Source organism: Oncorhynchus nerka, linkage group LG18 (genome assembly GCF_034236695.1).
Source record: "Oncorhynchus nerka isolate Pitt River linkage group LG18, Oner_Uvic_2.0, whole genome shotgun sequence".
Taxonomy (NCBI): Eukaryota; Metazoa; Chordata; class Actinopteri; order Salmoniformes; family Salmonidae; genus Oncorhynchus; species Oncorhynchus nerka.
Genome location: NC_088413.1, coordinates 46,547,402 through 46,563,204, shown reverse-complemented (window position 1 = coordinate 46,563,204; position 15,803 = coordinate 46,547,402). Strand labels below are relative to the sequence as shown.

The following is a 15,803-nucleotide window of genomic DNA, read 5'->3' as shown; positions in this document are numbered from 1 at the left end:
GAGAAGAAGATAATGTTAAGTAGAAACTGGTCATCTATGTTGTAAATGGAAACTATGCAGGACAAACAGGTAAGGAAACCAAGTGTATTGTATGTGTGGGATGACTGAGTAGCATGGAGGCATTTTAGCTTTCCCATATATTTTTCACCTATTGGATTCAAAATATACATGACACACAAACATGATATAGGGTGCCCAATGAAAAACACATTTTTACATTTCATTCAGACTGTCATGCTAACAACTTTGACGACAACCCCAAAATGTAAAATCCTCAACAGTTGTTACGAGAAACCTGCACCACATCTCTGTTCTTATTAATCGGATGTACTCGGTTAGGAAGTCCCAACTGAAGTCCCAACTTTTTGGGGATATTCAATAAATGTTAAAGATATGCTAGATAAAACAACCCCACTTAACATTTCAAGAACACGAATAATCATATTTGTCTTGGGTAAAATGTTCTCTCATAAACATATAAGGATGTGGAATTTCATCACCAAAGAGTGGGTGGACATTCTACATGACACGTTTTGGTGTACAGAAAGCATACCACAGAAACTCACATCATTATTATTTTATTATCCAACTTACAGAAGGCCATGCGTGTTAACAAAATGAAATGTAAATTAAAAAAAAAAAAAATGCAGAACAGATACAAACGATACTGTAGAAACTTTTTAAAAAAGGAGTCTCTCTTAAAGTGGAACTGACAGCATTTTAGAAATATGAAATCGTATTAAAATCTGTTCATATACACCCCCAGGAAGAATGACACTTAGAAACATTCTGACAAGCACTTAGATAATGTTGTGTCAACATTTTTTTCATATAAATTCTTAGAATGTTTGGGATTTACATATACTAAGGTGGTTGTAAAATTTCTACAGCAATATAGAGTGGGAAATTGGCAGTGAGTTTGGACAAGTAATAGACACCGCAGTAAATAAAACCTAATAAAAACATCTGTCTTGTCCAAGTCTACACAGACTGGTGTGCTGTAGGCAATCGGAGCTACAGTAGGGCTTTATACAAACAAACCATTTTCCAGATAGGCCTGCCAGCATTCACTTTGAACTGGACTGTGTGTTTACAGGCAGCTACAACAGCGCAACTTTTAGATCATTTGAGCACATTCGATAAATGCAACAAAAATATACCTGAATGGAATTCTGCAAATACGTAAACACCACAGAGTCCTCTTACATTTGGGAACTTTACAATCATTGAGAGGTGGGCTCTCTCTCCCTCAGTTATGCAAATCAACAAGAACAACTAATGCTAGGCTGCTGGAGGAAACGGGTACAAAAGTATCTATATCCACTGAAAAACAAGTCCTATATCGACATAACCTGAAAGGCCGCTCAGCAAGGAAGAAGCCGCTGCTCCAAAACCGCCATAAAAATGCCAGACTACGGTTTGCAGCTGCACATGGGGACAAAGATCGTACTTTTTAGAGAAATGTCCTCTGCTATTATTCTGACATTTCACATTCTTAAAATAAAGTGGTGATCCTAACTGACCAAAGACAGGGATTTTTTACTAGGATTAAATGTCAGGAATTGTGAAAAACTGAGTTTAAATGCATTTGGCTCAAACAATGTACCAGGCCAGCTGTGATTTACAACCTGATAGCCTAATATTTTTTGGGACTACCAAGAAATGTATTGGTGAATTAAATGAATCATGCATTGAACTGCATCCATCTATTCTGCCAACAATGTCTTAGTCTACATCATGGACTGTTTAGTCAAATAGAAGCTATTTTTAAAACCGTTACAAAGTTGATTTTGTAGCGTAAACTGGGAATTTGACATTTTTTTGTCTGATATTATGATTGTTTGTTTCATATCTGCAAAGTAGTTCAAATTAAAGGGTGGCTGGAACACAGAATGAGAAGTACAACTCAACTCATTCTGATTCTAATGGGTCTGCCTTTTTCTTGGGTCTACCTCTACCTCTCTTCAGGCCAGGAGTGGTCTGAGTAGCCATCTCCACCAGTATCTTCTTGGGGCTAGCAGCCTTCTTCTTCGGGCTAGCAGCAGTCTTTTTAAGGGTCGCTTTCTTCTTGGGGATGACTACCCTTTTCACTCCATTCACCTCTGTAGGGAGAAGATTACAATTTCAAAACAGTGAGATTTAACCTGAAGAGAGGGGGAGGGAGAAGGAAAAAAGGAGATTCTTACCTTTCTTTTCAGCTTTTCTTTTCTTGGCGGGAGTGCCGTCGGTCTCGTCATTAGCCTCCCCTTTATAATCTACCGCTCTCTTTCTTTTGGGAGTCTTCTGTAAGGAGAGGGAAAGAAAAGAGGGATGAGAACAAGTGCAGAGAGAGAGCAACAGCAAGAGAAACAGTGAGAGAGAGCGAGCGCAGTGGTCAAATCTCCCGGTCCGCTTGCAGAATCCTTGGAGAAGGCCAAAATCAAACATGAAATGAGAAACTCTGCTTGGGTACACGACGACCGAACGTTTACATCTGCCCAGAGCCTTGTGTGACATCTGAGCAAATGCAATTATCACTGCCATCTCGCAGAGTAAGAAAACCTTCTACAGGAATAATCCATTCAAAGTACAAATTAAATTATGGTTCCATGACTATCTAAATAACAACAATGGTCAGCGCTAATTCTGTTTCTCGGGTCATCATTTAAGGCATCTGGAACTTCCTTTGGGGTCAAAGTTGAGATTTGATGGTTTAGTAACTGACAAAGCAGAGCTGTATCCGTACTTAGTGAGGTGATCCCTTTGGTACCATTTTCATAAACTATGACTTAATTTTTCCCCCTTATACAGATTAAAGACTAAAACGAGATAATAACTTTGTCCGTGAAATCATACCAGCCGAGAAGGATGCGACGAGAAAGATGCACTTAACGACAGCAATCAAATCCTCCATCTCTCCTTCCTTCCCTCCTCCCTTCCACCTTTCCTCCATCTCTCAGACTGTATAATGAACGCTCGCCCCTCTCTCGGACTTGAACTATCACTCACCCAACCCCCCCCCCCTCTTCTCTTCCCTCTCTCCTCTCTGCTGACTTCCATTTTGCCAATTGCTACCTCATGATTACCAGCAGACCCTGCTGAGCTGAACAGATTGGCTGGATAATTACATACAATAACGGCAGTGGGCAGGTAACCCTCAACTGGCATGGGCCAGCTCCCCGGTGGCACCTTCCATATGCAAACGGCATTGTGGGTAGTGCGAGGAGGGGGGAGGAAGAGGGAGGAGATCCCTCCCTCTGCCGTGAGAGCGGTGCGCTGATTGCGGGGCCGCGCCGACACCAAGGTTACCGTGTCAGCAAATTTGTGATACATTAGCGAGGGATAAACACAGGTACTCAGACCTGTCGGATAAGAGAGATGGAGGGAGGGAGGAGAGGAGGGAGGTAGAGAGGAAGGAAGAGGGGAAGATAATGAAGAGAAGGGGAGAGGAGGAGGGAGATTGGTAGGATGGAGAAGGGAGGGCAGGAAAGGAATTGTGAGAATCGAGTGAGCGGGGAGGAGAGAAATGGAAAAAGGCTTTTGAGCTGGTTGGAGGAATCCCAGTGTGGAAGCCAGAGTAATGTAGAAATGGCTTTGAACAGCAAAATGAAGGCTCTGTGTGTGTGTGTGTGGTTTGGGTGTAAAAACACCAATAAGCAGCGGTCAAGGTACATCTGTTAAAAGCATCACACCTTAATTGGATTTGAAAATCAATGCACTTGGCAGCCATTCACACTAACGTGCACAATTAGTCTGGGATCGTGCTCAGGCATTTTTACATTTCAAATGGCTTTTAACAGGTAAACACATTAGGGGTGGTTGAAATGGGCTCCGTTTGAAAGGCCGGGCTTCAAAAAGGTCTGGAGCGTGCCAGGTTTTAAACGCTGAGGCTACCATGACCGCACAGCAACACGTCTTTCTGTGTTGGGCTCTTTGTGGACCGACCTCGACAGAGGACAATGGCCCGACTCCGTTGACCGATGAGGAGAACTCCAGCTTGTCGTCATCTTTGGCGCCGATCGACTTAAGCCCCGCCTCCAGAATGGACCGGAGCTTCTGATAGGCCGGCTTGTCTGTGTAGCTTAGAGTCTTCACCTCCTCCATAAACTTCTGAAGTTCGTCTAAAAAGGAGAGGAAACAATAGATTTGGGGGGGGGGGGGGGTTTAGATTTGAGCCTTACGTTTTAGGTCAGGAGTCCCCGCACGAAGCAAAGATTGAAGATAAAGTTGTATATGAGCTGCGCTGCTTACCCCAAAAGAATGACTGAAGATCATAACATTAGAGACATTGTGCACACCATGAAAATACAAGTTTGATATTAATAACAGCTTTTAACTCAATAGTTAAGCCCCGGTGTTTCAGCTGCTTCCTTCCTCAAGGGATGCTGTCCAAAGCAGCACCATCTCCAGTATACAAAATAAAGAAAGTTGATTTAGATGTTCCATTTATGGTAATCTCTACTGAGAGGGTCACACAGATTTAAGAACACATTTTAAGTGAGTCCTATCCACAATTAAAGGTAGCTAGCTGCAGTGGTTTCATTTCTACTGTTCAATGAAGCACACAGTAGAAAATAGTACGAGGCAATGAATTTCTACCTGATTCCCAAGCTGCTCCAACAACCTTGTGATAAAAATAGTCATCCAACACAGAGAAGAAACAACGTACCATATTGAACCAAAAACAGACAAACTAAGTCAAATCAACGATTCACAACTGACGATAAACTGAAAAACTGATGCTCTGAACGCTTGTTATCTAGGTGTTGATCCACCTCTACGCAGACGACACCATCCTGTATACATCTGGCCCTTCTTTGGACACTGTGTTAACAAACCTCCAAACGAGCTTCAATGCCAAACACTCCTTCTGTGGCATCCAACTGCTCTTAAATGCTAGTAAAACTAAATGCATGCTCTTCAACCGATCGCGGCTCGCACCCGCCAAGCATCACTACTCTGGACGGTTAGAATGTGTGGACAACTACAAATACCTAGGTGCCTGGCTAGATTGTAAACTCTCCTTCCAGACTCACATTAAGCATCTCCAATCCAAAATGAAATCTAGAATTGGCTTCCTATTGCGCAACAAAGCCACCTTCACTCACGCTGCCAAACATACCCTCGTAAATCTGACTGTCCTACCGATCCTCAACTTCAGCGATGTAATTTACAAAATAGCCTCCAACACTCCACTCAGCAAACTGGATGCAGTCTATCACAGTGCCATCCGTTTTGGCACCAAAGCCCCATATACTACACACCACTGCGACCTGTATGCTCTTGTCGGCTGGCCCTCGCTACATATTCGTCGCCAAACCCACTGGCTCCAGGTCATCTATAAGTCTTTGCTAAGTAAAGCTCCGCCTTATCTCAGTTCACTGGTCACCATAGCAACACCCACCCGTAGCACACGCCCCAGCAGGTATATTTCACTGGTCATCCCCAAAGCCAACACCTAAATATGCCGCCTTTCCTTCCAGTTCTCTGCTGCCAATGACGATTTGCATTTTTTTTTTTTTTAAATGCTGAAGTTGGAGACATATCTCCCTCACTAACTTTAAACATCAGCTATCTGAGCAGCTTACCAATCGCTGCAGCTCAACTGCAGCTTACCAATTGTACAGCCCAACTGTACACAGCCCATCCAAGTGCCTACCTCATCCCCATATTGTTTTTATTTACTTTTTTTGCACATCAGTATTTCTACTTGCACATCATCATCATCATCTGCACATCTATCACTCCAGTGTTAATCTGCTAAAATTGTGATTACTTCGTTACTATTGGTTTATTTATTGCCTTACCTCTGTACTCCATTTGCACACACTGAATATAGATTTTTTTTGCCATTGTGTGGCAATTGCCATTGTGTGACTGCACATTTGTTTATCCCATGTGTAACTCTGTGTTGTTGTTTTTGTCGCACTGCTTTGCTTTATCTTGGCCAGGTCGCAGTTGTATATGAGAACTTGTTCTCAACTGGCCTACCTGGTTAAATAAAGGTGAAATGAAATGAAAACAGAATAAAAAAATAAAAAAGGTGTTAGCTAGCGCACTTCCTTCCAGTTACACTCCTCTACCCGCATTCCTTTCCTCTCTCCTAATAAAGCCAGCACTGGCACTTTGACCTTGGGGCTAAGTCAAGAGAGAGTGAGGAGGAGAGGATAGAGGGATGAGGAGAGGAAGTGGCACGGTGCGTCAGCCCCTCTTCCTTCTGCTCCGTTGCTCCCAAACTGTTGTTTACCGCCTGGGTGAAAGCTAAAATAAGTCACACCAAACAGAATTAGTGATGATGGCGGACACAACAGAACCATGATGGCTCCACTGCAGTCACCTCTCTCTCTGGGCCGTTGTGATGCGTTGCGTGTTGCTGTACGCACAAGACAACAGCCCGCGGAGAAATCTCTCCTTCTGTCACACGGCTGCCACAAAGCGCACAGAGCAGGCGCTGCCACATAGGGATCAGAGGAGAGGAGGCCGACAACAGTAGGCGGAGAGGAGGAGGGAGGCAAGACCCTGGCTTCAGGATTAAAGGGACAGTTAAACTCCCCAAGTCAAAGTTTGTTATAAGGCCCAGCGCAGTCAAAAAACATGATTTCACCCGAAACATTTCCACACTATGAAGTCGGAATGATACTGTAATATTGTGAAAATTATGAAAATGCCCTTTAGTGTAAGAGCTGTTCGAAAAGACGGCCTGAAATTTCAGCCTGTTTTGGTGGGATGGGGTTTTGGCCTGCCTAGTGACATCACCAGAAATGAGTTAATAGACCAATGAGAACGAGTGTTCCATACCTCTCTGCCAGTAACAGCTAGTTTTCAGTTTCCCCCACCCCACTCCCAGACAGTCCTAGCAAAAGTCTTGCTTGAGAAATTGCTCTTTGCTAAGAAGCTATTTTTGTTTATTTTTGACCACAATTGAAAAAAAAAAAAAATCACAGTAAAGGTACTTCATTGTTAACTAAAAATGATTTGATGTCGAGATAAAAACAGCTGCATTGGACGTGCTCCTACTTCAGATAGAATGGTCTTGTCGACTATGGCCCCCATGTCCATATTCTAAAGGTGAATGATATGTAGAGCCAAATTAAATCTACAGGCCTCAATACCGTACGAATGGCCCACAAATCATTCAAAAATAAAATCATAGATATTTAACAAACCCTCAAAAAGTTTACAACATATTTGAAGCGTTTTCACTCCAAATGGCTAGAAAACCTCAGTGAACACTCTAGCCGTCCCCCATACTGACTCTCACCTATGCTTCACACTGATGCACTCGACACATATGTAAGTTCACGGCTTCACAACAAAGTTAAAGTGGAAAGTTTTGTTGCGGTCGGAGAATTAGCGGTGGTGCTAATGAATTAGCATTCATTATGAGGGAATCGGCAGGTCCCATTTTTATAGAGTGAACAGCCACTCTCCTCTCCTCTGTGTGTGTGTGTGATGAAGAAGTGCTTCAGTTCAATTAGGGCTGGTTGGGACTGTGAATGAAACAGAGGCACGGGGTGTAATGTGGAGGGCTGAACTCCCAACACAGGTGTTCTCAAGGACCAGAGAGTCAGTCAGTTCAGCTAGTAATGACGACGTAACTGGCAAGTCCCCACAGCAATATGGGCTTTCGACACAAAAAGGAAACTGATAGCAGGGGCGAGTCCAAAATAAATAAATAAAAGGTGAATGAAAAGACCTCACCTGGCTTGTCTTGTGAGGAGAAACATTGAGACATGAAGTCTGAGATGTTATCTCTGCATCTGTGAGGGGGAGAAAAATAAAACTTAAGAGGGATGTACGCACAAGCACTTGTGCGTGTTTTGCACATGCAGGTACGTGTGTGACATCTTACCGTAGTTTTGAGTCTCTGACGTAGAGGGAGTCTTTCAGCTTGTCTTCCCAGGGCAATTTACTACAGAGCCACTGGACCATACAGTAGCCCAGGATCTCCAGATCACTCCTTCTACAAGGTGCTGGAGACATACAACGGTTGAGTTGACCAATAGACACGAAACTCTGGAAACGTACATTTGCCGACATAATCAGCGATGGAGCTGTTGAAATCTGCCCGCGTAGGTGTGCATTACAGCAGTTGTTGTTGTTGTTATCCAATTTCAAAGCGTGATTGTGAGAGCAGCCCACCCCAATTGGCTGTCACAACGTTGCATAGCAGAAATGGGCATAAACGTGGGGATTTTTCAACACAGCTCGCAAGCTTTCGAGTCGCCAACCATTAAGTGTCTGTGTGTCCTTGTGTTTCCTCCTCCCATCGAAAACGACTGGTCGCTGGTAGCTAGGTGTGAACGGCAGGTTATATGCACCTTAACCGCTGGTAGCTAGGTGGTGTTGATACAAGTAAATCAACAATAAATAAAAAATAAAAAAATCTGTTTCAAACCATTTCCCCCGCCAACATTTGCTCCCAAATGAACGTGCCCCTGGCTTGGCTAAAGGCGAGGTGTACTTACAGACTCCTTTGTGTGCGTCGATGCTGGTGAACTCGATGGTCCCGTCGTGGCACCTCTTAGGGTCCTCCTTGTACTCCTTCAGTATGCCTTCAGGAGAGTACCTATAGGCCAGCCCATAATCTACTAAATAAACCTATAGGTTTGCAAACAAAAACAGACAAATTCATGCATGCACACACGGACACATATCCAACCTAAGGAATATACACGAGATGGGCCTAGAACTAGTATATTACTAATAAACTGTACATATGTGTGGGGGGGGGGTCACCTGGACTACAAGAATAAAATAAGGATCTTTCCCTTTCAATAAGCATAAAGATACATGGGCTCCGATACAGGAACGATGCGTTATACAGTAGATTGAAATGATTCCATACGATTCGGTTTGATTAGAGAACAAATCGATGCAATTTGGTTTGATGCACTAACATTTGTTGCATAAACACATTCATTTCCTATTCTAAATTAAACATCTGCTGCTGATGGAGCTCATAAGCTGGGCCTCTCTGAGCTAGATCTGTCTTGAGCTGACTGTGTGTGTGTGATGTATGGTCTATGTACTACGTAGTCACCTGAGCTGAGCCATAAGGGAGACTTGGCATATACCACCCCACTATAAGAGTGTGCGTGTGTGTGGGGGGGGGGCCGTGTAGCCTGTTTTTTGCCCCCCCCCAATTTGGTTCTGAAATCACCTAATTAACTTGTCATTTTGGCAGATTAAGTGTTTAAGATAGCAATGTATCAATATTTATCGTTTACAAATTAGCTATGACATAGCCAATGAGTATATAGCACAATTTACGATTTCACCCCCCCAATCTCAAAATCGAAAGGTTTCGACCGACAGTTTGGAAGTTCTCCTCTTGTTTCAGCTATGCAGTGCACTTTGCAAAAATGATAGCTCATTGTACATCTAAAAATCCAAATACACACCAACCTGTTTAAAGCAAAATTACCAACGCTGCTGTTGACGATGAACCTGATCAAAATAAAAACCTATGGTAAACCCTGTTCAGCAGCTATAGCCAGATTACAGTTGTCTCCGGTAGCTTACTTTTATTCCGGTAAAACACACTGTTCAACAGCACATAAGATAACAATAACCTAGCAAATGACATCGGTTGTCACTCGACTAATAAAAGCCCAACATCACGGAAGTTTAGCACTTGACTGCTAAAGGTGCCACGCAGACGTGGAAGATCAGGAACGGGCCTCCAACCTGGCGTTAGTAAGCACGCGAAACTGGGCAGGGTGCGCAGTTTCACAAGGGCATTGACATTGCCTGGGGATGTTTGGCACGCACGCAAAATGACTTGTAGATCAATGACAGTCGACACAGTTTACAAGCAGTTCGACACTGAGCGGCATTTTCGGGAAGGTAGAAAGAACGCAATATGAGCAACAGCAGCAATTCCTAGCGGTTTTCTGGACAGACGCGTGCTACATTTGGATAGGTTTTGGTTTCCACGGACTGATGCGCATCGGCACATCCGTACAAAGCATACAATACTAGTCATGGCTACAGTACAGAAAGTCAAACAAATGTTTCCAACAACTGCAGGGAGGGAGAGAGTAGGCAGATTGACAGAGAGCTAACACTGAGACTCCCAAGGGTCTGCTTTCTAAATTGTCATTTAAAAATAGCACTTTAATAACACACCATGGATACATTATTAATCTCTAAATTAAATATTTGCCCCTGCCCCCACCTTGTTTGCTTGAAAGATCTCTTACCAGTCATCTAATCTCTCCCCTGTTTAGAGGAATGATGAACGCCTCCCATCACCCTCTTCTCTCTCACATTTGTTTAATTGAATCTAATGAACCAGTGGCAGGAGCATAATCAAATAAATAAACATATCCCTTGTTTTTTTTCAATTTAGCTACATATCGGGTCAAAGGAATTTACTTCCCTTGAAGAGGTAGAGACAATCATTTGAAATCGTACCCAGACTGAGAAATAGGCCTCCCCTCTGAAACCGTAATCCACTACACACAAAGCACATAGCTAGCTAGGCTACATAGCCCTGATAATATAGTGACCAAGTATGCGAGCCATACCACTCCCGCGGTACTATCACACCTGATTGAACTAAAAACTTAACATCAAGCCCTGGCTTAATAATGAGCTCAAAGTCGGGTGCGTTAGCACAGGGCCAGATAAAAAAAAAAAAAAGGTGCCAATCAATGCAGAGTGAATAGCAGACAGGTGGGACAGCCACTGACCTGATTGGGGTTGTTATGGCTGAGGAGGAGGTTGGATGCTTTGATGTCAGCGTGGACATACTCATGCTCATGGATGTACTCCAGAATGTCAAGCTACACAAGTGAGCGGGGGAAGAGAAGTCAACAAAAAATAGCAAACACATTATTTCCTGAGATAGTAGTGCATAGGCAAACAAAATTAGCGAGAATTTAAAAAAAATGTTAACACAACACTCAAGACACAGTAAATGAGATAAACAGCCAACATTTTTAAAATTATTTTTTAATAGCGTGAATGAAATAAATCAATGCTTTAGTTAACTGTCGTTTTTTAGTCCCCCCCCCCCCGTGGCTCGATTATCTAAAAATCGGCAGTTAAGATGACTAAAACTCACGAGTCTCAGTCCGAGCTGCAGGACCAGTTTTCGGGGGAACCTCCTCCCACTCTCCTCAAACTTCTTCTGCAGGTCCGTCCCAAACCGGTCCATCACCATGAACCTGTACCTGGGAAGGGAGGAACCAGAGGAAAACAGATTCAGGGCGCATCCCAAATGGCACCCAATTCCTATAGTGCACTACTTATATGGCACCCTATGGGCCCTGGTCAACAGTAGTGCACTATAAAGGCAATAGGGTGCCAATTGGGGAGCACCCAATCGCATATGTTAATCAATCAACATCCCTTTCTTTGCAACTGGAGAAGTGGCGGGTTGGTTGGACATTCATGAATGCATAACTTTACGGGTGTCTGTAAAGTAAACAATTGCTATGTTGGTTCAAAGCAGTGTTGTCACGATACCAGAATTTTGACTTTGAGACCAGGTTTAGTATCACAATACTCGATACTACCACGATACTCGATACCAAAATGACACCACGGCGAAACAAGAAAGTGTATTTGCCAAAGTCATGGAATGGCACTTGATCTACACCCTTTTTTTTTTGTTCAATATCACTACATGAATATATGCATTAATGAATCAATTATACAACTAATTTAACATTGGGTAAAAAATAAACAAAGTATATAACAACATAACATAATAGTCTATTGAAAAACTGGGTAACTCAAGATGTAGCCTAGGCCTTTTCACAATGCAGGTGGATGCATATTAAATAGGAGTGTGTGCAGGCATTGAGTTATTGAGCTTGTTTTGGCTGATTTCAAATCAAAATGTTATTTGTCACATGCGCCAAATACAACCCTACCGTGAAATGCTTACTTACAAGCCCTTTTCATGGGCCTACAGATGAAAAACAATATTTCCATTCAATTTGAGACTTATTTTCAATACCTTCTTTTATAAAAGTGTGTGTTGTCTCTTTAAGACACATGATGGCATTCACACACACAGTTCCAGGCTCAAGCAAAGATGATTTTGACTGGGAGAGACGTGAGGCTGGAGAGATTAAGTGAATAAATAAAGTTTTTGGTGACAATCAGCTTTGAAAATCAGCAATATTCTGCGGACAGGGTAGAGCTAGCAATGAGTAAACGGAGCAGGCACGGAGCCCTAGCGCTATGAGGGGGACATCGGCTGCGTTGATCGACTTGATCCTCTCTCGATCAGTAGATGACTTGAGAAACATTTGACAAAAGTACCGAAAGTAACAGAAATTCTAGTGCCAAACCGTTTTTCATGTTTACACTATCGAAAAAAGTACTAAGGTTTCGGGATATTGTGTAACACTAGTTCAAAGGTATTTAAATGAGACTGCCATCAAAGGTACTGAAAGAACCAGGTTTTAAAAAGGCACTAGTCAATACCTGTTCCCTCCTTTCTCATGCAGTCCAGACCCCCAGTACTTTGGCACTCCCAAATACTTTGTCTTGTGAGACTTCATCCAACTCTGAACTACAATAAAATAAAATGGAGAACAGTTGTAAAAAAAATAATATATACTACATATGAAAAACAGCATAAATACTCAGCTAAAACGACATCACAACATGCTAAAAGAGAGTCACTTGTTAAGGGTTAAACCATATGACTGCAAGTGAAAAGTAACAGTGAGGCAAATCAAGATAGTACTATTTAGCCGGTCATACAAATGCTTCCAAACACACTTCCTAAAACTTGGTGGTGGTGCTCAAAGTAATGAGAAGGATAATTCCATGGGAGGCGAGCCAGAGGCGGTCGCAAGCTAATCTGCTACTGGGACAAATATTTACCAACAGACACCACCATATTCCATGAATAAAATATGAGCCTTCGTTCCTTAGTAATATAACAGTTAATTGTCAGGGGAGATTGACATTTGGATTGTTATGATATAAAATGCAAAGTTGTGGCCTTGGGGCGAACGCAGGAGCCAAAGGCACCATGTTGGAAAGTGAAGACCTCACTACATGGCCCTACTACTTCACTTATTTAATTAAGAAAGTTGTTCATTTCTCTATTTGTGTTTGTTTCTTCCAGTGTTGAGGGACCGCGTGGGTGTGCAATCACGAGGGAGGGAGTGGTATGCATACTTTGATCCGGCTTGGCAGCTCGCATGTAGAACTTGAGCTCTGAGAACAGTGGTCCGTTGTCACTGGGCTCCTAGATGAAGGGGGAAAAACCAGGACAGTTGACCAAACAGTACAGCTTTATTCATCCCATTTGTGTCAGTTTATGACATAAGCAGGAGCATAAGATCAGTTAAAGTCATCCTGGAAACACTATACAGAACATGCAGCATAGGTAAGCCTGGAGTCATGCAGGGTAGTCAGAGTATATTGTCATCAACTGTACAGGCATACAGTAAGGATGCTAGATGTCTCCTTTGTCTTGCGTGTACAGGCATGAGATAGAACTGAGGCCAATCAGGCAATCATATAAAAAAAGGCTTGGATTACCAAGCCAGAGTTGTCTTACCACTTTGATGACATATGGGGCACCAGCACCAACCGTTTTAGATGAATTCTCATCGGCTGTAAAACAATAACAGACCTCAGACTAGCCTAGAGTTTAAAACGGAATGGGCTGGAAATACATATGCAAGACATGTAGTATTCCTGATCTTCTGAGGTCAGCGGATGAGGAATTCCCCGATCAATAATCAATGAACTAGCCTAGATGTGTTTTATAACCCATGTTGCCATGCCTCTCTTACCCAGATAGAGCAGTCCGAAGCCGCCCTGTCCAATGGGGGCTCCCAGTTTCCAGGACTTCTTGCCAGTATCTGTAAGTACTTCTCCAGGGGGGAACTCCTCAGCAAGCTTTCTCTTTTCTGGTCCTCTGCCCTTGCCTGCTGCCTTGGCTTTAGGGGGCATCTGGAGGGACAGGATAGAGAATCTATGCAATCTAGTGATACATCTAGCAGATGTAACAGTGCTTCCTTCAACAAAACTATCTTGCCACTGCCAACCAGTAAGGGAGCCTGGCTCCTCCCAAAACATATAGCTTGTTATAAAGCTAGCAATGACTTAATTTGACCTTCACCAACATTTCTTCAATGTCTGGTTTGAATATGATGTGTAAACAGCATATCACATGATACTTCACTTGAGTGGCAAGCGACTGAATGAAGGTAACCAATAAGGTAGCTAGCACATCGATTACTTCTGGCTCATCGAACTACCTAGCTAAGATACACTATATATACAAAAGTATGTGGACACCTCTTCAAAATAGTGGACTCCGCTATTTCAGCCACATCCGATGCTGACTGGTGTCTAAAATCGAGCACACAGCCTTGCAATCTCCATAGTCATACATTGGCAGTAGATTGGCCTTACTGAAGAGCTCAGTGACTTTCCACATGGCAACCTCATAGGATGCCACATTTCCAACAAGTCAATTTGACAAATTTCTGCCCTGGTCAACATTGTAAAGTGGAAACGTCTAGGATCAACAATGGCTAAGCTGCGAAATGGAAGGCCGCAAAATTTCACAGAATGGGACAGCCGAGTGCTGAAGCGTGTAAAAATCGTATGTCCTGGGTTGCAAAACTTACTAGAGTTCCAAACTGCCTCAAGAAGCGACGTTAGCAGGCGGACACAAACCTAAGATCACCATGCATAATGCCAGGCGTCAGCTGGAGTGGCGTAAAGCTCGCCGCCATTGGACTCTGGAGCAGAGGGAATGCCTTCTCTGGAGTGATGAAACACACTTAACCATCTGGCAGTCCAACACACATTTGGGTTTGGCAGATGCCAGAAAGTTTGGTGGAGGAATAATGGTTCGGGCTAGGCCCCTTAGTTCCAGTGAAGTGAAATCTTAACACTACAGCATACAATGACATTCTATACGATTCTGTGCAACAATTTGGGAAGGCCCTTTCCTGTTTCAGCACAACAATGTCCCATGCACAAAGAGAGGTCCATACAGAAATGGTTTGTCGAGATCAGTGTGTAATAACTTGACTGGCCTGCAGAGCCCTGACCTCAACCCCATCGGGATTAATGGGAACACCGACTGCGAGCCAGACCTAATCTTCCAACATCAGTGCCAGACCTCACTAATGCTCGTGGCTGAATGGAAGCAAGTCCCTGCAGCAATGTTCCAACATCTAGTGGAAAACCTTCCCAGAAGAGTGGATGGAGGCTGTTATAGCAGCAAAGGGGCTCCAACTCCATATTCATGTCTATGATTTTGGAATGAGATGTTAGACGAGCAGGTGTCCATATACTTTTGCTCATGTTGTGTAGCTTATTATCGTCAATCTAGCCAGTTTCATTCACCAAATGGGGCGAGAGGGTTTTTCCTATTTAGCTAACGTTAACTACTAGTTGGTAGCAACATTTTGCGAACTTAAACGCCAATATCGGGTAAACAAGCGTGCATACGTTTGAAAGATTGTCAGAACATATAGCTAGTTAGCTTAACTATTTTGCTAACGTCGTAGATACATTAGCTATCTGACATTAGCAAAAACCTTGCCTTTGGATGATTAGATCGCAAAACCCAGCGTTTCCATGATAATCGTGTTCTTAAACACGGTATATCAATATATCTAAACAAAGGCATTGAATTTCACAGGTTTATAACATAAACCTTTAACAAACCTCGTTGACTTTGTTGTTAATTCCAAGCTATACTCGATGCTTCTCAAAAATTCCCGCACTGCAGTCCAACCGGAAATCGATTGGCGCATTCTGCAACACTGCTCAAGCCTATTGGTCAGAAACACTTTCTGACATTTGCATATTTACAGGGGTGCTGG

General features: G+C 43.0%; 1 protein-coding gene across 3 annotated transcripts in view; it reads right to left on the bottom strand.

Moving 5' to 3' along the window:
- Nucleotides 1-562: 562 nt before the first annotated feature.
- The window catches only part of LOC115145973 (serine/threonine-protein kinase VRK1-like), a 44,376-nt gene continuing 29,135 nt past the window's right edge, over nt 563-15,803 (bottom strand). The window contains exons 1-13 of one of the 3 annotated variants that reach the window (XM_029687700.2): nt 15,646-15,750; nt 13,752-13,911; nt 13,514-13,569; nt 13,129-13,198; nt 12,424-12,511; nt 11,051-11,159; nt 10,677-10,769; nt 8,448-8,580; nt 7,832-7,952; nt 7,681-7,739; nt 3,925-4,100; nt 2,187-2,283; nt 563-2,102 (exon numbers count right to left, since the gene is read on the bottom strand). In XM_029687700.2, coding sequence (XP_029543560.1) covers nt 1,912-2,102; nt 2,187-2,283; nt 3,925-4,100; nt 7,681-7,739; nt 7,832-7,952; nt 8,448-8,580; nt 10,677-10,769; nt 11,051-11,159; nt 12,424-12,511; nt 13,129-13,198; nt 13,514-13,569; nt 13,752-13,911 — 1,353 coding nt within the window. In that variant the 5' untranslated portion in view covers nt 15,646-15,750 and the 3' untranslated portion in view covers nt 563-1,911. Of the gene's footprint in view, nt 2,103-2,186; nt 2,284-3,924; nt 4,101-7,680; nt 7,740-7,831; nt 7,953-8,447; nt 8,581-10,676; nt 10,770-11,050; nt 11,160-12,423; nt 12,512-13,128; nt 13,199-13,513; nt 13,570-13,751; nt 13,912-15,645; nt 15,751-15,803 lie in introns of those variants that run through there. The other 2 variants (XM_029687697.2, XM_029687698.2) reach the window with 2 other exon arrangements.